This window comes from Xiphias gladius, unplaced genomic scaffold, assembly GCF_016859285.1.
Source record: "Xiphias gladius isolate SHS-SW01 ecotype Sanya breed wild unplaced genomic scaffold, ASM1685928v1 HiC_scaffold_1275, whole genome shotgun sequence".
Lineage (NCBI taxonomy): Eukaryota > Metazoa > Chordata > Actinopteri > Istiophoriformes > Xiphiidae > Xiphias > Xiphias gladius.
The window spans coordinates 7,816-30,640 of NW_024401585.1; the positions used below are offsets into that span (position 1 = coordinate 7,816).

The following is a 22,825-nucleotide window of genomic DNA, read 5'->3' on the forward strand; positions in this document are numbered from 1 at the left end:
CACTTGTAGTCCTCACACAGCAGCAGGATCGACGCGTCTACATATTGAGAGAGGTGCGGCGCGTTTTTTTACGCACGGGGCACCGCGCTGGTCATTTCGTTAATGACACTGCACCAGGATCAGTCAGAAACTAACGGTCACTGACTTTCCAGAAACTTCCATATCAGACACATATGCTGTTACAGGAAGATTCCAGGTTTCATATTGTAAACATCTGGAACACAGCAGCCATCCTCAGGGTGAGTCAGTGGGCTGGATGAGTCCAGCTCCATCCGAGCTGTCGGGACATTGTGATTATAATTAAAAGTCCAATCAGATTTTCTCCTGGAGAAACAAAATGTTTCATGTTTTTTCTGTCTGGTCAAATTTCTGGTTGAAGGCCGATTTTCAGTTTTGCTTAAATTCAAAGTCTCGTGGTGTCTCACATTGCTGTGCGCATGGAGGCGAGTCGTCAATACTCACCACACTGAACGCAGCCTCTCTTATCACTCACGTCAAATCCACACATCTGGCAACAGTAATAAGGAAAGCGCCTGTTTTTTCATCATTAGCGGTTCAGTGCAATAGCTGCGGTTAGATCCATCATTAGCCTTCGTGCACACAGGAGTTTCAGTGTTTCCGCAAACATAGAGTTAACTCCGCTGATGGTCTGAAATTTTGTATTGCGATATTTTACCTTTGCTCTGGGTCGTTTATCACGTCTGAGTTTCACTGCGCTAAACTTTTGATGCAAAGAGTCAAAGTGACTGACACTGAAACACAACGAGCTGAATTCAAAATTCTAAATCACCTCGTATTAGTGCAGGTTTCAGCGTTTATTAATAGGCGTAGCTACAGGTCACTGAATCAATGCAACATGTGTTTGCAAATGATTCTCCCTGTTTTAACATCACTACACTCGTAAGCAGCAGAGCTACATAAGTAATTCATCACCATCGCTACACTATGATCTGTGTGAGGAAGAGGGAAAGCACGGAGAACAAAATGTCATTTAGGTGGTTAGGCTGAATTATTCTTCTCATGAGAAAAAAACAAAATCCCTTTCAGCCATTTCAGAGGAGGAAGTAAATATCCATATCGCCTCATCTTCATATTACACACCCATATGAGCCGGGCTCTGCAGATCTGCTGGCACATGGGCTCTTATAAGTCTCAGGTAGGACCAGCTTTTAGTTTTAATGTCCACACCAAGATAAGATAAAAGCTAAAGTTTCCCAAACTGTTTATTGTACTTAAACTTAAAGACATGTGGTCTCTTGTATGTTGTGTAGATTGCACTGGTGGCTGAACTTCTGAGGCTTCAGCAGAAAAACCAGCTCCCATCTGAGGTGACTGCTGAAGACATGACTGAGCTGCTGGTGGAGGAGAGCAAAACCACACTGAGAGTGCAGTGAGTTACTGAGACACGCACACACACGTGCACACACTCAAAGACTCAGACCAGCACTACACCTGACATGAAGTCTGCTCATGTCACACCAATCTATGTAACGAGAGAGAGGAAACAGTAAAGATGAGGCTTGTGTTTTCTTTCTGTTTGAAGGCTCTGGGAGTTTGAACTGGAGGACTTTGAAGAGGACGAGGCCAGACCTCTTCTCAAGCTGGTAAGACCACAATCCTGAGAAGACTTCACAGTAGTTTGGAGTGAACATGACACTTGATTTATTCTGTAAATGTATCCAATCTGCTCATCGTATCTCGTTCCTTGTTTCAGGTGTGGGAAGTGAACACCAGCATGAAGATGAGGGACGTTGAGTTTGAAGCTAGAAGGCTGCTCAACTCACCAGAGACCATCCTCCTCAGTTTCAGTGAGTTGTATTTGACACACATTTATTATCAGTTACACTGCAGTAGCTGCAATGTCTCTGTGTTGTTATGAAGTGGTTTTAAAACAAACTTTGAATGACTGTAACCTACAGACATCCCAAGATCATCAGCACGGCTCAGAAGTACGCCAGGAGCCTGACAGAGCAGCAGCAGCAGCAGCAGGAGGCCCCCAGCTCCAAACTGCTGGGGCCAAGGGAGGTTGTGATGGAAGTGGTTCCAAAAGTCCTGCAAGGCTTCTGGTTGCCTCCTCCGAACACCTCCTTCAACATGCCCTCCCAGCAGCTCGGTAAAATGGCGGTTGGAGTCACAAAAGCAGTTGAGGACCGGGTCTCGGCTGCTCTGTCCTCCATGCTACTTCAGGTCACCTTCTCTCGCTCCATCAGGGACAACGTGGTCCTGTCTATCCAGGAAAAGGTTAGACAGGGTTACACTCAAGACGTCCTGGTGAAGATGCTGAACTGCTTCGCAGCAGAGGTGCTGAACACCATCAGCTATGTCGCAACGGGAGAAATCTCTGCGCTTTTTCAGCCTCACAGTTACATTAAACTGTCTCCAAACCTGAATGCCAGAGAGGCCTGCACCCAGCCAGCAGACGTGGTGGATGGTGCAGAAGACAAACCCAGCCCTGCTGAAGGTGTGAATAAGGAGCCTGGTCTGGAGGAAGACAGTGAACCAAACAGAGAAACAGACACTGCTGTCATTACTCCTCCACCAACTCCTCTGACCAGCACTGCCGAACTCCCGGACAACACCGCCGTCCAGAATGGCTTGAACCACAAGCTGGATGAAGAAGGCGAAAAGCCCATATCCAGCTCAGAACCAGACTCTAGTGTGGCTCCAGCTCAACCACTCCCTCTGACCCCTGCTGCTGAGACTCCAGTCACTGCTTCCGTCCTGGATGCTGAGAAGATGAGTGAGGAACCCACCAGAGAACCAGACTCTGCCTTGGATCCAGCTCAACCAGCTCTTCGGACCCTTGCAGACGAACCTCCTTTCATCCCTGCAGCGCAGGATGACCTGACCACCAGTGCTGAACATCCTGCCAACTCCACCATCCAAAATGGTTTGAACAGTAGCCTGGATGAAGCAGAGGAACAGTCAGCGCTCAGCCTAGAGTCTGCTGTTATTTCTCCTCTACCTGCTCCTCTGACCCCCTATCCCGAAACTTCTACCAACGTGGCCCGCATCGCTGACGCCGCCAACACCTCCAACGCCCAGCAGCCAATGCTCGGTCCAGAGCCAGACTGCGCCTCTGTTACCACTCCTCCACCACCTTTGACCCCTCTTGCTGATGAGTCTCGTGTCATCTCTGCAGTACAGGATGAGCTGATCATCACGCAGCAGCCAGTCAGGGTGGAGGAATCTTTCAACACCACAACAGGTAGGAAATATTATTCAGGTCCATTCCCAGTGGTTAACTGTTAATTCTGCTGCGATGTGTTAAGGCACTGACTGTCCTCCTTTGGTGTTTCAGAGGTTAAAAAGACAGAGATGAGTGGATTCAGCCGCTTCTTCACTTGGCTGCAAAAAAACGTCTACTGCTGCTTCCTGCCTGAAGACAACGCAGAGACAGAATGAAATTCTCTCTGTAAAAAATCATTTTCATGCTGCATTGCAGTCTTTATTTCTTTGTTCCATTTTGTGTTTCTTGTATTGTGAATTAATAAAACTCAACATGAAGACATGTCATGGTAATTCAGTGTTGCATGAAAAAATTTGTACATAAAATACTGCATAATTTGTATAGGTTTATTTTCTAGGGGGGTATTTCACGAGCACTTGACTTTTTTTTTTTTCCTTTTTTCTTTTTTGTAACCAATGAAATAGAAATGTACAGTAGTAAGGTGTCCATCTATGAAACCACAGCATTTCCATTGAACCACATTTATATTTGAAACTTTTTCTTTCCTTCAAAATTTTTGCCAAAACCATTTTAGCATAAATCAAAAATCAGTATTCAAGTGGAGAAATAACTTTTCATAGTAGCATCCAAATATGTCACAGCCTCAGTGAAAACCAGCGGAACAACATATGCAAACTGGAATGAGCTCCTAAAAATGCCTCTTCTTTTTATTTCTTTTCTTACCAGTTTTTCAATCATCCATATCCATTCATTCATTTGATAAATGTTTGACTTTTGTTTCAACAATTTGTTCAGAGACGTACAGTGTGTTACTTTTCGCAGCTGGAAACAGCCTCATTCCACAGGACGAGCTCCGTTGGCGAGCACTGGGTTGTAGATGGTGCCTTTGACAAAACACAGCGCTCATCCTCTCATTTTTGAGTGTGAACTCCAAGGGGGGGATTACCTGAGAAAGACAAGTCACATCACATGAAACTGAGGGGAAATCTTTATGTAGAAATAGAGGACAGGAGGTTACCCAAGGGAACAAGGTGACTTGAGGAAAAATAAAGCTACCTGCTGATAGTCTTCATTGAATATTGTACCTGGTAAGCTTTTATACATTCTGAGAAAGCCGGGGTTGCAGCTTCCACGAGGTTGGGTGCCAAAGACTGAAGCGGGAGTTGGAGCTGCATCCGGTTGTCATTTGTTTGAAGTTTGCAGGAAGAATCGAATGGTGGCTGCCAAAGGTGGTGGTGAGGGTGCATAGGTTGCTGGATGAGACTGTAGGTGGGGGATATGGGAGAATCTGAAGATGGAGACGACAATACACGTTAATGGAAGAGGGTGGAGGTTAAGGTTTTGGCTGCAGCTGTGTGGCAGAAATATGAGTTGGAGGTGCAGGTTGCTGGTAGAGGCTGCAGGTAGAGTTGTAGGCTACAGCTGTGTGGCAGAAATATGAGTTGGAGGTGCAGGTTGCTGGTAGAGGCTGCAGGTAGAGTTGTAGGCTACTACTGTGTGGCAGAAATATGAGTTGGAGGTGCAGGTTCAAGCTTCAGCTGTCTGTTTGAAACTGCAGGTTGAGGTGGCACCTGGGAGGCCGATCCCTCAGCTATCAGCTCAGATTCCCTCAGCTTCTGTGGATCCGTCTTCCTGTCTGGGTCCGGGAGGCAGGCACACTCTCCACGTTTAAGAGTAGACTTAAAACCTGCCTTTCTGATGAAGCTCCTAGTTAGGGCTGGCTCGGGCTTGGCTTGAACCTGCCTCTGGTTATGCTGCTATGGGCCTTGACGGAAGTAACAAGAATTTAAATATTACTTTAGGTATTGGCAACATGTAATCAGAAAACTGAAACAGTGAAGGTAATAAAACCTTTTGTAGACGGGGCCACGAAGTCAGGTAGAACAGCAGGAGCCACCTCTAGGCCCTTATCCTGTCAGCTGATATTGTTCTTCAGTGCTGCAAATGTCATAAACTAGTATGCTGCCATATTCTGTATGAAATTATAATGTCACATGTCTGTTGGGAACTATATATTAAGTTCAAGTAATTCAGAGTTGTACTTGCATAAACCTAATATCACTGTGTACTATGTATCCAGGCTGGGAGCCGGGTGATATAAAGGATTTGATTAGACATATAAAAAGATGACATTAGTGTCAGTAAGGCAGTGATTTCAATTCCTTTTGGCACATTTCTGGTCCCTTTGTTAGTGAATATATCAATATGAGCAGGTACAGTCCAGTACTGACAGTGACCATCTCCTACATCGTTTATTACATCCGCAGGCGAGAGTGCTTCTTTCTCTTTCCAATCATTCATCTATATTTCTCTTTTTTAAATTTATGAATTCATTCCGTGCGACCTCCCGGGGTGGGGGAGTGTTCATGCTCATAGGTTAAACATGAATGAACTTAGAAGGCTCTGAAATTCAAAGCTCATAGTTTCCATGTTGGAAGTTTGTTGTGTAGCTTTGGTCAGTTTCTATGAGTCTTTAGTCCTCGTCAGGATGAAAGAAGTCCTCAGCAGAAGCTTTGATTTGAAAGAAATTGTCGAGTGGAACATGAGAAAAAAGGTTTCTTGACTGTTGGAGGTTTTGCTTGTGTTTAAATGATGATCACATATGAATGATGCACCTGGAGACAAACGTAGGAACCATGGAATCCTTGACCTCCATTTTGTGCAGATCCATTTTACAGTCACGTCTCACCTCTGTGATGGGAGGTTTCATCCAGTCAGCCTGTATAAGACCTGAGCTCAAACCCACGTCTCACTATGAATAAATGTCCACATCTGACAGTGTCCTCAGTCATATTCTTCATTTGACCTCGGCTATACACTGTATCATGGAGGCTCTGTCTCACACTCTCAGACACAAACAAATCTCTCGCCCGTCAGAGGAATCCACAAAACCATTCCTTGATTAAAAGTTTAGATATTTAGCTTTTAAGACTGTCTCCACACGCAGGACATCTTCTTAACATTGGCTCCTCTCTACATCTCAGAACTGACACTGATCCACAATCAAAACAGAGCACAAAAGTCCATTTTTGCGTGGTTTTGTTTAACGGGGGCGCACTAACACAGACATCTCCACAAGTACAAATCACCTGTCACGTGTGTTGAGTTTTAGCTCTTTTACTTTGCTCCACAATAATCTGCATCTGTCACAGAATAAAAGAGTTGTCCAAATACAATTTTGAACACGTTTCTAAGACTGTTTCCTTTGAGTTTATTAAACACTTGTAGTCCTCACACAGCAGCAGGATCGACACGCGCGTCTACATATTGAGAGAGGTGCGGCGCGGGTTTTACGCACGGGGCACCGCGCTGGTCATTTCGTTAATGACTTAAATCTCATGACACTGCACCAGGATCAGTCAGAAACTAACGGTCACTGACTTTCCAGAAACTTCCATATCAGACACATATGCTGTTACAGGAAGATTCCAGGTTTAAATATTGTAAACATCTGGAACACAGCAGCCATCCTCAGGGTGAGTCAGTGGGCTGGATGAGTCCAGCTCCATCCGAGCTGTCGGGACATTGTGATTATAATTAAAAGTCCAATCAGATTTTCTCCTGGAGAAACAAAATGTTTCATGTTTTTTCTGTCTGGTCAAATTTCTGGTTGAAGGCCGATTTTCAGTTTTGCTGCTTAAATTCAAAGTCTCGTGGTGTCTCACATTGCTGTGCGCATGGAGGCGAGGCGTCAATACTCACCACACTGAACGCAGCCTCTTATCACTCACGTCAAATCCACACATCTGGCAACAGTAATAAGGAAAGCGCCTGTTTTTTCATCATTAGCGGTTCAGTGCAATAGCTGCGGTTAGATCCATCATTAGCCTTCGTGCACACAGGAGTTTCAGTGTTTCCGCAAACATAGAGTTAACTCCGTTGAATGGTCTGAAATTTTGTATTGCGATATTTTACCTTTGCTCTGGGTCGTTTATCACGTCTGAGTTTCACTGCGCTAAACTTTTGATGCAAAGAGTCAAAGTGACTGACACCGAAACACAACGAGCTGAATTCAAATTCTAAATCACCTCGTATTAGTGCAGGTTTCAGCGTTTATTAATAGGCGTAGCTACAGGTCACTGAATCAATGCAACATGTGTTTGCAAATGATTCTCCCTGTTTTAACATCACTACACTCGTAAGCAGCAGAGCTACATAAGTAATTCATCACCATCGCTACTCTATGATCTGTGTGAGGAAGAGGAAAGCACGGTGAACAAATCATTCAAGAAATGACATATCCTGGTCATTCAGGTGAAAATGTTCCAGTGTATTGAGTGTCTGTTACAATGGCGTAAACTGTGGTTTCTAATAAAACTATTTTGGCGAGAATCAAAAATCCGTCTTCACGCAGAGAAAAAGCAGCCAAATATGTCACAGCCTGAGGGAAAACCAGCAGAACAACACATGAAAACTGAAATGAGCTCCTTAAAATGCCTTTTCTTTTTCTTTTCTCACGAGTTTTGACAAATGTTTTACTTATAATTTGGCAAAATTAATTTGTTCAGAACCGTACAGTCTATTTCTTTCCAACCCTGCCTCCTAGAAATGAGGTTTCTGTACAAAATAGAACTGGGCTTTTTCACCTTCTTTTACGGACAAATATACATTTAAGAAATGATGTTTGGATTTATCCCTTCGACTAATGTCGTTTAGGTGTTTAGACTGAATTATTCTTCTCATGAGAAAAAACCAAAATCCCTTTCAGCCATTTCAGAGGAGGAAGTTATTCTATAAAGTTATATACATATATATATTTAGATGAGGGAAAATATCCATATTTCTTTTTAATCTATATTTCTGCAAGGGAGACCTCTACAGGTGCGTGGCTCTGTTCGTGGCTGAGCCTCGTGAACTCTGAAGGTTCGGAAAGTGTGGACGGTCATCGTATCGTCCTCCATCATACTGAAAACATCATTCAAGCCTTCACAGTGTAAGTTGGAAAAAGTATGTGAACCCCTCAGCTAACGACATCAACACAAGCAACATAAGTTTTGTGGACTGATGAAACTCGAGTTGAATTGTTTGGGGAGAACATGCAGCACCACATATGGTGTAAAAAGGGCACTGTACACCAGCATGAAAACGTCATCCTGACAGTTAAGTAGAGTGGAGGGAGAATCCTGATTTGGGGCTTTGCTGCTTCTGGGCCTGGACCAGCTCGCCATGTTGGAGGGGAAAATGAATTCTCAAGTTGATCAAGGTATCTTACAGGATAATGTCAGGGTGGCTGGTCTGCCAGCTGAAGCTCAGCAAGAATGACTTCAAACCATGAAAATCCTTCTGGGGTGGCCCAGTCAGAGCCCAGACCTTAACCCAGTATAGATGCTGTAGAATGAGCTCAGAGAGCCGTTCACCCCAGACATCCTAACAATATGGCTGAGCCGAAGCCGTTCTGTAGGAAGAACGGTCTGAAATTCCTTTTGAACGTTGGGCAGGTCTGATCCACAGCCCCCGGAAGCTCTGGTTTGAGGCTATTGCTGCCAAAGGAGGTTGGACCAGTTATTAAATCCAAGGGTCCACTTACTTTTTCCATCAGAACTATCAGTGTTTAATGGCTGCGATCAATAAAGACATGAAAGATTATAATTGTTTGTGTGTTATCAGCTTAAACACATTCTCTTTGTCTATACTTGCGACTTAGACGAAGACCAGATCACACTTATCACCAATTAATGCAGAAAACCAGGTCATTCCAATGGCCTTAGCATACTTTCTCTCGCCACTGTAAACGTGTGTCTGAATTATTATCTTGAAAAATAATTTAGGATATCATACGAATAATTTGCCTAATTTGTTATTTTGGTCCTGGATGGGTTCAGTGTTTTTATCTCACTGTGTCTGATTACACAAATGTAAATTGTGTACTTAAACTGGATTATTTATGATCCATTTGATTATCATCGCACAGATTTAGACGTAATCCACAGGTATTGTATCAGTTTATGCCTTTCATAAGGTCCCTTGGTTATCCCTGGTCAGTCAGTTGACCTTTGAAAAAAAAGTCCTCTGGATCCGTTCTGAAAAGTGTCATAATGAGTTCCAGAATGGTGATTGCAAAGACTCAAGAATTAGAATCTCTCTACAGACTTCACACACTCTTCAACCAGAACACACTGTTCATTTGTGTCTGAAGGATCAACCGTGTTTGAGTACTCTCGAATCGTTCGTTGAACTCACACTCGTGAAATTTCCGTTGTCGCTTTGACAGTTTACCTTGTTCTGTATTTTGATATACAGCAACAAAAAACACCCATGGAATTTACTGAAGGAAGTAGAGGCATCTACAGACCCATCAGGGTATGTAAGAGTTTGTTTTTTGTTTTTTACTTGAGTTACCCTGTAAACATTTTCAGATGTAATTAAGTCTCTGAATAAGAAATTAATGATCAACATGATTGTATATTCTTCACAGGTGTTGTTTAACACACCCATATATGAGCGGGCTCTGCAGACCTGCTGGCACATGGGCTCTTATAAGTCTCAGGTAAGACCAGCTTTAGTTTTAATGTCCACACCAAGATAAGATAAAAGCTAAAGTTTCCCAAACTGTTTATTGTACTTAAACTTAAAGACATGTGGTCTCTTGTATGTTGTGTAGATTGCACTGGTGGCTGAACTTCTGAGGCTTCAGCAGAAAAACCAGCTCCCATCTGAGGTGACTGCTGAAGACATGACTGAGCTGCTGGTGGAGGAGAGCAAAACCACACTGAGAGTGCAGTGAGTTACTGAGACACGCACACACACGCTGCGTGCACACACTCAAAGACTCAGACCAGCACTACACCTGACATGAAGTCTGCTCATGTCACACCAATCTGCGTGTAACGAGAGAGAGAGGAACAGTAAAGATGAGGCTTGTGTTTTCTTTCTGTTTGAAGGCTCTGGGAGTTTGAACTGGAGGACTTTGAAGAGGACGAGGCCAGACCTCTTCTCAAGCTGGTAAGACCACAATCCTGAGAAGACTTCACAGTAGTTTGGAGTGAACATGACACTTGATTTATTCTGTAAATGTATCCAATCTGCTCATCGTATCTCGTTCCTTGTTTCAGGTGTGGGAAGTGAACACCAGCATGAAGATGAGGGACGTTGAGTTTGAAGCTAGAAGGCTGCTCAACTCACCAGAGACCATCCCTCCTCAGTTTCAGTGAGTTGTATTTGACACACATTTATTATCAGTTACACTGCAGTAGCTGCAATGTCTCTGTGTTGTTATGAAGTGGTTTTAAAACAAACTTTGAATGACTGTAACCTACAGACATCCCAAGATCATCAGCACGGCTCAGAAGTACGCCAGGAGCCTGACAGAGCAGCAGCAGCAGCAGCAGGAGGCCCCAGCTCCAAACTGCTGGGGCCAAGGGAGGTTGTGATGGAAGTGGTTCCAAAAGTCCTGCAAGGCTTCTGGTTGCCTCCTCCGAACACCTCCTTCAACATGCCCTCCCAGCAGCTCGGTAAAATGGCGGTTGGAGTCACAAAAGCAGTTGAGGACCGGGTCTCGGCTGCTCTGTCCTCCATGCTACTTCAGGTCACCTTCTCTCGCTCCATCAGGGACAACGTGGTCCTGTCTATCCAGGAAAAGGTTAGACAGGGTTACACTCAAGACGTCCTGGTGAAGATGCTGAACTGCTTCGCAGCAGAGGTGCTGAACACCATCAGCTATGTCGCAACGGGAGAAATCTCTGCGCTTTTTCAGCCTCACATAAAACTGTCTCCAAACCTGAATGCCAGAGAGGCCTGCACCCAGCCAGCAGACGTGGTGGATGGTGCAGAAGACAAACCCAGCCCTGCTGAAGGTGTGAATAAGGAGCCTGATCTGGAGGAGGACAGTGAAACAAACAGAGAAACAGACACTGCTGTCATTACTCCTCCACCAACTCCTCTGACCAGCGCTGCCGAACTCCCGGACAACACCGCCGTCCAGAATGGCTTGAACCACAAGCTGGATGAAGAAGGCGAAAAGCCCATATCCAGCTCAGAACCAGACTCTAGTGTGGCTCCAGCTCAACCACTCCCTCTGACCCCTGCTGCTGAGACTCCAGTCACTGCTTCCGTCCTGGATGCTGAGAAGATGAGTGAGGAACCCACCAGAGAACCAGACTCTGCCTTGGATCCAGCTCAACCAGCTCTTCGGACCCTTGCAGACGAACCTCCTTTCATCCCTGCAGCGCAGGATGACCTGACCACCAGTGCTGAACATCCTGCCAACTCCACCATCCAAAATGGTTTGAACAGTAGCCTGGATGAAGCAGAGGAACAGTCAGCGCTCAGCCTAGAGTCTGCTGTTATTTCTCCTCTACCTGCTCCTCTGACCCCCTATCCCGTAACTTCTACCAGCGTCGCCCACATCGCTGACGCCGCCAACACCTCCAACGCCCAGCAGCCAATGCTCGGTCCAGAACAAGACTGCGCCTCTGTTACCACTCCTCCACCACCTTTGACCCCTCTTGCTGATGAGTCTCGTGTCATCTCTGCAGTACAGGATGAGCTGATCATCACGCAGCAGCCAGTCAGGGTGGAGGAATCTTTCAACACCACAACAGGTAGGAAATATTATTCAGGTCCATTCCCAGTGGTTAACTGTTAATTCTGCTGCGATGTGTTAAGGCACTGACTGTCCTCCTTTGGTGTTTCAGAGGTTAAAAAGACAGAGATGAGTGGATTCAGCCGCTTCTTCACTTGGCTGCAAAAAAACGTCTACTGCTGCTTCCTGCCTGAAGACAACGCAGAGACAGAATGAAATTCTCTCTGTAAAAAATCATTTTCATGCTGCATTGCAGTCTTTATTTCTTTGTTCCATTTTGTGTTTCTTGTATTGTGAATTAATAAAACTCAACATGAAGACATGTCATGGTAATTATGTGTTGCATGAAAAAATTTGTACATAAAATACTGCATAATTTGTATAGGTTTATTTTCTAGGGGGGTATTTCACGAGCACTTGACTTTTTTTTTTTCCTTTTTTCTTTTTTGTAACCAATGAAATAGAAATGTACAGTAGTAAGGTGTCCATCTATGAAACCACAGCATTTCCATTGAACCACATTTATATTTGAAACTTTTTCTTTCCTTCAAAATTTTTGCCAAAACCATTTTAGCATAAATCAAAAATCAGTATTCAAGTGGAGAAATAACTTTTCATAGTAGCATCCAAATATGTCACAGCCTCAGTGAAAACCAGCGAACAACATATGCAAACTGGAATGAGCTCCTAAAAATGCCTCTTCTTTTTATTTCTTTTCTTACCAGTTTTTCAATCATCCATATCCATTCATTCATTTGATAAATGTTTGACTTTTGTTTCAACAATTTGTTCAGAGACGTACAGTGTGTTACTTTTCGCAGCTGGAAACAGCCTCATTCCACAGGACGAGCTCCGTTGGCGAGCACTGGGTTGTAGATGGTGCCTTTGACAAAACACAGCGCTCATCCTCTCATTTTTGAGTGTGAACTCCAAGGGGGATTACCTGAGAAAGACAAGTCACATCACATGAAACTGAGGGGAAATCTTTATGTAGAAATAGAGGACAGGAGGTTACCCAAGGGAACAAGGTGACTTGAGGAAAAATAAAGCTACCTGCTGATAGTCTTCATTGAATATTGTACCTGGTAAGCTTTTATACATTCTGAGAAAGCCGGGGTTGCAGCTTCCACGAGGTTGGGTGCCAAAGACTGAAGCGGGAGTTGGAGCTGCATCCGGTTGTCATTTGTTTGAAGTTTGCAGGAAGAATCGAATGGTGGCTGCCAAAGGTGGTGGTGAGGGTGCATAGGTTGCTGGATGAGACTGTAGGTGGGGGATATGGGAGAATCTGAAGATGGAGACGACAATACACGTTAATGGAAGAGGGTGGAGGTTAAGGTTTTGGCTGCAGCTGTGTGGCAGAAATATGAGTTGGAGGTGCAGGTTGCTGGTAGAGGCTGCAGGTAGAGTTGTAGGCTACAGCTGTGTGGCAGAAATATGAGTTGGAGGTGCAGGTTGCTGGTAGAGGCTGCAGGTAGAGTTGTAGGCTACTACTGTGTGGCAGAAATATGAGTTGGAGGTGCAGGTTCAAGCTTCAGCTGTCTGTTTGAAACTGCAGGTTGAGGTGGCACCTGGGAGGCCGATCCCTCAGCTATCAGCTCAGATTCCCTCAGCTTCTGTGGATCCGTCTTCCTGTCTGGGTCCGGGAGGCAGGCACACTCTCCACGTTTAAGAGTAGACTTAAAACCTGCCTTTCTGATGAAGCTCCTAGTTAGGGCTGGCTCGGGCTTGGCTTGAACCTGCCTCTGGTTATGCTGCTATGGGCCTTGACGGAAGTAACAAGAATTTAAATATTACTTTAGGTATTGGCAACATGTAATCAGAAAACTGAAACAGTGAAGGTAATAAAACCTTTTGTAGACGGGCCACGAAGTCAGGTAGAACAGCAGGAGCCACCTCTAGGCCCTTATCCTGTCAGCTGATATTGTTCTTCAGTGCTGCAAATGTCATAAACTAGTATGCTGCCATATTCTGTATGAAATTATAATGTCACATGTCTGTTGGGAACTATATATTAAGTTCAAGTAATTCAGAGTTGTACTTGCATAAACCTAATATCACTGTGTACTATGTATCCAGGCTGGGAGCCGGGTGATATAAAGGATTTGATTAGACATATAAAAGATGACATTAGTGTCAGTAAGGCAGTGATTTCAATTCCTTTTGGCACATTTCTGGTCCCTTTGTTAGTGAATATATCAATATGAGCAGGTACAGTCCAGTACTGACAGTGACCATCTCCTACATCGTTTATTACATCCGCAGGCGAGAGTGCTTCTTTCTCTTTCCAATCATTCATCTATATTTCTCTTTTTTAAATTTATGAATTCATTCCGTGCGACCTCCCGGGTGGGGGAGTGTTCATGCTCATAGGTTAAACATGAATGAACTTAGAAGGCTCTGAAATTCAAAGCTCATAGTTTCCATGTTGGAAGTTTGTTGTGTAGCTTTGGTCAGTTTCTATGAGTCTTTAGTCCTCGTCAGGATGAAAGAAGTCCTCAGCAGAAGCTTTGATTTGAAAGAAATTGTCGAGTGGAACATGAGAAAAAAGGTTTCTTGACTGTTGGAGGTTTTGCTTGTGTTTAAATGATGATCACATATGAATGATGCACCTGGAGACAAACGTAGGAACCATGGAATCCTTGACCTCCATTTTGTGCAGATCCTTTTTACAGTCACGTCTCACCTCTGTGATGGGAGGTTTCATCCAGTCAGCCTGTATAAGACCTGAGCTCAAACCCACGTCTCACTATGAATAAATGTCCACATCTGACAGTGTCCTCAGTCATATTCTTCATTTGACCTCGGCTATACACTGTATCATGGAGGCTCTGTCTCACACTCTCAGACACAAACAAATCTCTCGCCCGTCAGAGGAATCCAAAAAACCATTCCTTGATTAAAAGTTTAGATATTTAGCTTTTAAGACTGTCTCCACACGCAGGACATCTTCTTAACATTGGCTCCTCTCTACATCTCAGAACTGACACTGATCCACAATCAAAACAGAGCACAAAAGTCCATTTTTGCGTGGTTTTGTTTAACGGGGGCGCACTAACACAGACATCTCCACAAGTACAAATCACCTGTCACGTGTGTTGAGTTTTAGCTCTTTTACTTTGCTCCACAATAATCTGCATCTGTCACAGAATAAAAGAGTTGTCCAAATACAATTTTGAACACGTTTCTAAGACTGTTTCCTTTGAGTTTATTAAACACTTGTAGTCCTCACACAGCAGCAGGATCGACACGCGCGTCTACATATTGAGAGAGGTGCGGCGCGGGTTTTACGCACGGGGCACCGCGCTGGTCATTTCGTTAATGACTTAAATCTCATGACACTGCACCAGGATCAGTCAGAAACTAACGGTCACTGACTTTCCAGAAACTTCCATATCAGACACATATGCTGTTACAGGAAGATTCCAGGTTTCATATTGTAAACATCTGGAACACAGCAGCCATCCTCAGGGTGAGTCAGTGGGCTGGATGAGTCCAGCTCCATCCGAGCTGTCGGGACATTGTGATTATAATTAAAAGTCCAATCAGATTTTCTCCTGGAGAAACAAAATGTTTCATGTTTTTTCTGTCTGGTCAAATTTCTGGTTGAAGGCCGATTTTCAGTTTTGCTGCTTAAATTCAAAGTCTCGTGGTGTCTCACATTGCTGTGCGCATGGAGGCGAGGCGTCAATACTCACCACACTGAACGCAGCCTCTCTTATCACTCACGTCAAATCCACACATCTGGCAACAGTAATAAGGAAAGCGCCTGTTTTTTCATCATTAGCGGTTCAGTGCAATAGCTGCGGTTAGATCCATCATTAGCCTTCGTGCACACAGGAGTTTCAGTGTTTCCGCAAACATAGAGTTAACTCCGTTGAATGGTCTGAAATTTTGTATTGCGATATTTTACCTTTGCTCTGGGTCGTTTATCACGTCTGAGTTTCACTGCGCTAAACTTTTGATGCAAAGAGTCAAAGTGACTGACACCGAAACACAACGAGCTGAATTCAAATTCTAAATCACCTCGTATTAGTGCAGGTTTCAGCGTTTATTAATAGGCGTAGCTACAGGTCACTGAATCAATGCAACATGTGTTTGCAAATGATTCTCCCTGTTTTAACATCACTACACTCGTAAGCAGCAGAGCTACATAAGTAATTCATCACCATCGCTACTCTATGATCTGTGTGAGGAAGAGGGAAAGCACGGTGAACAAATCATTCAAGAAATGACATATCCTGGTCATTCAGGTGAAAATGTTCCAGTGTATTGAGTGTCTGTTACAATGGCGTAAACTGTGGTTTCTAATAAAACTATTTTGGCGAGAATCAAAAATCCGTCTTCACGCAGAGAAAAAAGCAGCCAAATATGTCACAGCCTGAGGGAAAACCAGCAGAACAACACATGAAAACTGAAATGAGCTCCTTAAAATGCCTTTTCTTTTTCTTTTCTCACGAGTTTTGACAAATGTTTTACTTATAATTTGGCAAAATTAATTTGTTCAGAACCGTACAGTCTATTTCTTTCCAACCCTGCCTCCTAGAAATGAGGTTTCTGTACAAAATAGAACTGGGCTTTTTCACCTTCTTTTACGGACAAATATACATTTAAGAAATGATGTTTGGATTTATCCCTTCGACTAATGTCGTTTAGGTGTTTAGACTGAATTATTCTTCTCATGAGAAAAAACCAAAATCCCTTTCAGCCATTTCAGAGGAGGAAGTTATTCTATAAAGTTATATACATATATATATTTAGATGAGGGAAAATATCCATATTTCTTTTTAATCTATATTTCTGCAAGGGAGACCTCTACAGGTGCGTGGCTCTGTTCGTGGCTGAGCCTCGTGAACTCTGAAGGTTCGGAAAGTGTGGACGGTCATCGTATCGTCCTCCATCATACTGAAAACATCATTCAAGCCTTCACAGTGTAAGTTGGAAAAAGTATGTGAACCCCTCAGCTAACGACATCAACACAAGCAACATAAGTTTTGTGGACTGATGAAACTCGAGTTGAATTGTTTGGGGAGAACATGCAGCACCACATATGGTGTAAAAAGGGCACTGTACACCAGCATGAAAACGTCATCCTGACAGTTAAGTAGTGTGGAGGGAGAATCCTGATGTGGGGCTTTGCTGCTTCTGGGCCTGGACCAGCTCGCCATGTTGGAGGGGAAAATGAATTCTCAAGTTGATCAAGGTATCTTACAGGATAATGTCAGGGTGGCTGGTCTGCCAGCTGAAGCTCAGCAAGAATGACTTCAAACCATGAAAATCCTTCTGGGGTGGCCCAGTCAGAGCCCAGACCTTAACCCAGTATAGATGCTGTAGAATGAGCTCAGAGAGCCGTTCACCCCAGACATCCTAACAATATGGCTGAGCCGAAGCCGTTCTGTAGGAAGAACGGTCTGAAATTCCTTTTGAACGTTGGGCAGGTCTGATCCACAGCCCCCGGAAGCTCTGGTTTGAGGCTATTGCTGCCAAAGGAGGTTGGACCAGTTATTAAATCCAAGGGTCCACTTACTTTTTCCATCAGAACTATCAGTGTTTAATGGCTGCGATCAATAAAGACATGAAAGATTATAATTGTTTGTGTGTTATCAGCTTAAACACATTCTCTTTGTCTATACTTGCGACTTAGACGAAGACCAGATCACACTTATCACCAATTAATGCAGAAAACCAGGTCATTCCAATGGCCTTAGCATACTTTCTCTCGCCACTGTAAACGTGTGTGTCTGAATTATTATCTTGAAAAATAATTTAGGATATCATACGAATAATTTGCCTAATTTGTTATTTTGGTCCTGGATGGGTTCAGTGTTTTTATCTCACTGTGTCTGATTACACAAATGTAAATTGTGTACTTAAACTGGATTATTTATGATCCATTTGATTATCATCGCACAGATTTAGACGTAATCCACAGGTATTGTATCAGTTTATGCCTTTCATAAGGTCCCTTGGTTATCCCTGGTCAGTCAGTTGACCTTTGAAAAAAAAGTCCTCTGGATCCGTTCTGAAAAGTGTCATAATGAGTTCCAGAATGGTGATTGCAAAGACTCAAGAATTAGAATCTCTCTACAGACTTCACACACTCTTCAACCAGAACACACTGTTCATTTGTGTCTGAAGGATCAACCGTGTTTGAGTACTCTCGAATCGTTCGTTGAACTCACACTCGTGAAATTTCCGTTGTCGCTTTGACAGTTTACCTTGTTCTGTATTTTGATATACAGCAACAAAAAACACCCATGGAATTTACTGAAGGAAGTAGAGGCATCTACAGACCCATCAGGGTATGTAAGAGTTTGTTTTTTGTTTTTTACTTGAGTTACCCTGTAAACATTTTCAGATGTAATTAAGTCTCTGAATAAGAAACTAATGATCAACATGATTGTATATTCTTCACAGGTGTTGTTTAACACACCCATATATGAGCGGGCTCTGCAGACCTGCTGGCACATGGGCTCTTATAAGTCTCAGGTAAGACCAGCTTTAGTTTTAATGTCCACACCAAGATAAGATAAAAGCTAAAGTTTCCCAAACTGTTTATTGTACTTAAACTTAAAGACATGTGGTCTCTTGTATGTTGTGTAGATTGCACTGGTGGCTGAACTTCTGAGGCTTCAGCAGAAAAACCAGCTCCCATCTGAGGTGACTGCTGAAGACATGACTGAGCTGCTGGTGGAGGAGAGCAAAACCACACTGAGAGTGCAGTGAGTTACTGAGACACGCACACACACGCACACGTGCACACACTCAAAGACTCAGACCAGCACTACACCTGACATGAAGTCTGCTCATGTCACACCAATCTGCGTGTAACGAGAGAGAGAGGAACAGTAAAGATGAGGCTTGTGTTTTCTTTCTGTTTGAAGGCTCTGGGAGTTTGAACTGGAGGACTTTGAAGAGGACGAGGCCAGACCTCTTCTCAAGCTGGTAAGACCACAATCCTGAGAAGACTTCACAGTAGTTTGGAGTGAACATGACACTTGATTTATTCTGTAAATGTATCCAATCTGCTCATCGTATCTCGTTCCTTGTTTCAGGTGTGGGAAGTGAACACCAGCATGAAGATGAGGGACGTTGAGTTTGAAGCTAGAAGGCTGCTCAACTCACCAGAGACCATCCCTCCTCAGTTTCAGTGAGTTGTATTTGACACACATTTATTATCAGTTACACTGCAGTAGCTGCAATGTCTCTGTGTTGTTATGAAGTGGTTTTAAAACAAACTTTGAATGACTGTAACCTACAGACATCCCAAGATCATCAGCACGGCTCAGAAGTACGCCAGGAGCCTGACAGAGCAGCAGCAGCAGCAGCAGGAGGCCCCCAGCTCCAAACTGCTGGGGCCAAGGGAGGTTGTGATGGAAGTGGTTCCAAAAGTCCTGCAAGGCTTCTGGTTGCCTCCTCCGAACACCTCCTTCAACATGCCCTCCCAGCAGCTCGGTAAAATGGCGGTTGGAGTCACAAAAGCAGTTGAGGACCGGGTCTCGGCTGCTCTGTCCTCCATGCTACTTCAGGTCACCTTCTCTCGCTCCATCAGGGACAACGTGGTCCTGTCTATCCAGGAAAAGGTTAGACAGGGTTACACTCAAGACGTCCTGGTGAAGATGCTGAACTGCTTCGCAGCAGAGGTGCTGAACACCATCAGCTATGTCGCAACGGGAGAAATCTCTGCGCTTTTCAGCCTCACATAAAACTGTCTCCAAACCTGAATGCCAGAGAGGCCTGCACCCAGCCAGCAGACGTGGTGGATGGTGCAGAAGACAAACCCAGCCCTGCTGAAGGTGTGAATAAGGAGCCTGATCTGGAGGAGGACAGTGAAACAAACAGAGAAACAGACACTGCTGTCATTACTCCTCCACCAACTCCTCTGACCAGCGCTGCCGAACTCCCGGACAACACCGCCGTCCAGAATGGCTTGAACCACAAGCTGGATGAAGAAGGCGAAAAGCCCATATCCAGCTCAGAACCAGACTCTAGTGTGGCTCCAGCTCAACCACTCCCTCTGACCCCTGCTGCTGAGACTCCAGTCACTGCTTCCGTCCTGGATGCTGAGAAGATGAGTGAGGAACCCACCAGAGAACCAGACTCTGCCTTGGATCCAGCTCAACCAGCTCTTCGGACCCTTGCAGACGAACCTCCTTTCATCCCTGCAGCGCAGGATGACCTGACCACCAGTGCTGAACATCCTGCCAACTCCACCATCCAAAATGGTTTGAACAGTAGCCTGGATGAAGCAGAGGAACAGTCAGCGCTCAGCCTAGAGTCTGCTGTTATTTCTCCTCTACCTGCTCCTCTGACCCCCTATCCCGTAACTTCTACCAGCGTCGCCCACATCGCTGACGCCGCCAACACCTCCAACGCCCAGCAGCCAATGCTCGGTCCAGAACAAGACTGCGCCTCTGTTACCACTCCTCCACCACCTTTGACCCCTCTTGCTGATGAGTCTCGTGTCATCTCTGCAGTACAGGATGAGCTGATCATCACGCAGCAGCCAGTCAGGGTGGAGGAATCTTTCAACACCACAACAGGTAGGAAATATTATTCAGGTCCATTCCCAGTGGTTAACTGTTAATTCTGCTGCGATGTGTTAAGGCACTGACTGTCCTCCTTTGGTGTTTCAGAGGTTAAAAAGACAGAGATGAGTGGATTCAGCCGCTTCTTCACTTGGCTGCAAAAAAACGTCTACTGCTGCTTCCTGCCTGAAGACAACGCAGAGACAGAATGAAATTCTCTCTGTAAAAAATCATTTTCATGCTGCATTGCAGTCTTTATTTCTTTGTTCCATTTTGTGTTTCTTGTATTGTGAATTAATAAAACTCAACATGAAGACATGTCATGGTAATTATGTGTTGCATGAAAAAATTTGTACATAAAATACTGCATAATTTGTATAGGTTTATTTTCTAGGGGGGTATTTCACGAGCACTTGACTTTTTTTTTTCCTTTTTTCTTTTTTGTAACCAATGAAATAGAAATGTACAGTAGTAAGGTGTCCATCTATGAAACCACAGCATTTCCATTGAACCACATTTATATTTGAAACTTTTTCTTTCCTTCAAAATTTTTGCCAAAACCATTTTAGCATAAATCAAAAATCAGTATTCAAGTGGAGAAATAACTTTTCATAGTAGCATCCAAATATGTCACAGCCTCAGTGAAAACCAGCGGAACAACATATGCAAACTGGAATGAGCTCTAAAAATGCCTCTTCTTTTTATTTCTTTTCTTACCAGTTTTTCAATCATCCATATCCATTCATTCATTTGATAAATGTTTGACTTTTGTTTCAACAATTTGTTCAGAGACGTACAGTGTGTTACTTTTCGCAGCTGGAAACAGCCTCATTCCACAGGACGAGCTCCGTTGGCGAGCACTGGGTTGTAGATGGTGCCTTTGACAAAACACAGCTCATCCTCTCATTTTTGAGTGTGAACTCCAAGGGGGGGATTACCTGAGAAAGACAAGTCACATCACATGAAACTGAGGGGAAATCTTTATGTAGAAATAGAGGACAGGAGGTTACCCAAGGGAACAAGGTGACTTGAGGAAAAATAAAGCTACCTGCTGATAGTCTTCATTGAATATTGTACCTGGTAAGCTTTTATACATTCTGAGAAAGCCGGGGTTGCAGCTTCCACGAGGTTGGGTGCCAAAGACTGAAGCGGGAGTTGGAGCTGCATCCGGTTGTCATTTGTTTGAAGTTTGCAGGAAGAATCGAATGGTGGCTGCCAAAGGTGGTGGTGAGGGTGCATAGGTTGCTGGATGAGACTGTAGGTGGGGGATATGGGAGAATCTGAAGATGGAGACGACAATACACGTTAATGGAAGAGGGTGGAGGTTAAGGTTTTGGCTGCAGCTGTGTGGCAGAAATATGAGTTGGAGGTGCAGGTTGCTGGTAGAGGCTGCAGGGAGTTGTAGGCACTACTACTGTGTGGTGAAATATGAGTTGGAGGTGCAGGTTCAAGCTTCAGCTGTCTGTTTGAAACTGCAGGTTGAGGTGGCACCTGGGAGGCCGATCCCTCAGCTATCAGCTCAGATTCCCTCAGCTTCTGTGGATCCGTCTTCCTGTCTGGGTCCGGGAGGCAGGCACACTCTCCACGTTTAAGAGTAGACTTAAAACCTGCCTTTCTGATGAAGCTCCTAGTTAGGGCTGGCTCGGGCTTGGCTTGAACCTGCCTCTGGTTATGCTGCTATGGGCCTAGAAGGAAGTAACAAGAATTTAAATATTACTTTAGGTATTGGCAACATGTAATCAGAAAACTGAAACAGTGAAGGTAATAAAACCTTTTGTAGACGGGGCCACGAAGTCAGGTAGAACAGCAGGAGCCACCTCTAGGCCCTTATCCTGTCAGCTGATATTGTTCTTCAGTGCTGCAAATGTCATAAACTAGTATGCTGCCATATTCTGTATGAAATTATAATGTCACATGTCTGTTGGGAACTATATATTAAGTTCAAGTAATTCAGAGTTGTACTTGCATAAACCTAATATCACTGTGTACTATGTATCCAGGCTGGGAGCCGGGTGATATAAAGGATTTGATTAGACATATAAAAAGATGACATTAGTGTCAGTAAGGCAGTGATTTCAATTCCTTTTGGCACATTTCTGGTCCCTTTGTTAGTGAATATATCAATATGAGCAGGTACAGTCCAGTACTGACAGTGACCATCTCCTACATCGTTTATTACATCCGCAGGCGAGAGTGCTTCTTTCTCTTTCCAATCATTCATCTATATTTCTCTTTTTTAAATTTATGAATTCATTCCGTGCGACCTCCCGGGGTGGGGGAGTGTTCATGCTCATAGGTTAAACATGAATGAACTTAGAAGGCTCTGAAATTCAAAGCTCATAGTTTCCATGTTGGAAGTTTGTTGTGTAGCTTTGGTCAGTTTCTATGAGTCTTTAGTCCTCGTCAGGATGAAAGAAGTCCTCAGCAGAAGCTTTGATTTGAAAGAAATTGTCGAGTGGAACATGAGAAAAAAGGTTTCTTGACTGTTGGAGGTTTTGCTTGTGTTTAAATGATGATCACATATGAATGATGCACCTGGAGACAAACGTAGGAACCATGGAATCCTTGACCTCCATTTTGTGCAGATCC

General features: G+C 44.1%; 3 protein-coding genes across 3 annotated transcripts; all 3 read left to right on the forward strand.

Annotated features, from left to right (window-relative positions):
• The first annotated feature begins 1,105 nt into the window (after window positions 1–1,105).
• On the forward strand, window positions 1,106–3,453 carry LOC120787207 (DNA translocase FtsK 1-like). Its single transcript, XM_040122898.1, has 3 exons — window positions 1,106–1,156; window positions 2,356–3,208; window positions 3,302–3,453. Exons 1-3 carry the CDS (start codon window positions 1,106–1,108, stop codon window positions 3,403–3,405), a joined length of 1,008 nt encoding a protein of 335 aa, XP_039978832.1. The 3' UTR covers window positions 3,406–3,453.
• Window positions 3,454–10,743: 7,290 nt separating this feature from the next.
• Window positions 10,744–11,975, forward strand: LOC120787209. Its single transcript, XM_040122900.1, has 2 exons — window positions 10,744–11,730; window positions 11,824–11,975. Exons 1-2 carry the CDS (start codon window positions 10,806–10,808, stop codon window positions 11,925–11,927), a joined length of 1,029 nt encoding a protein of 342 aa, XP_039978834.1. The 5' UTR covers window positions 10,744–10,805; the 3' UTR covers window positions 11,928–11,975.
• A 7,106-nt stretch (window positions 11,976–19,081) lies between these two features.
• On the forward strand, window positions 19,082–20,496 carry LOC120787208. Its single transcript, XM_040122899.1, has 3 exons — window positions 19,082–19,099; window positions 19,405–20,251; window positions 20,345–20,496. Exons 1-3 carry the CDS (start codon window positions 19,082–19,084, stop codon window positions 20,446–20,448), a joined length of 969 nt encoding a protein of 322 aa, XP_039978833.1. The 3' UTR covers window positions 20,449–20,496.
• The last annotated feature ends 2,329 nt before the right edge of the window (window positions 20,497–22,825 follow it).

What these genes read in the sequence shown, in the direction of transcription:
- LOC120787207 (XM_040122898.1), top strand. Translation starts at nt 1,106, where the DNA reads ATGAGCCGGGCTCTGCAGATCTGCTGGCACATGGGCTCTTATAAGTCT. An exon ending in TGGGCTCTTATAAGTCTCAG is followed by an intron (nt 1,157 to 2,355) that starts GTAGGACCAGCT and finishes GCGCTTTTTCAG; the next exon opens with CCTCACAGTTACATTAAACT. An exon ending in ATCTTTCAACACCACAACAG is followed by an intron (nt 3,209 to 3,301) that starts GTAGGAAATATT and finishes TTGGTGTTTCAG; the next exon opens with AGGTTAAAAAGACAGAGATG.
- LOC120787209 (XM_040122900.1), top strand. Translation starts at nt 10,806, where the DNA reads ATGCTGAACTGCTTCGCAGCAGAGGTGCTGAACACCATCAGCTATGTC. An exon ending in ATCTTTCAACACCACAACAG is followed by an intron (nt 11,731 to 11,823) that starts GTAGGAAATATT and finishes TTGGTGTTTCAG; the next exon opens with AGGTTAAAAAGACAGAGATG.
- LOC120787208 (XM_040122899.1), top strand. An exon ending in ATCTTTCAACACCACAACAG is followed by an intron (nt 20,252 to 20,344) that starts GTAGGAAATATT and finishes TTGGTGTTTCAG; the next exon opens with AGGTTAAAAAGACAGAGATG.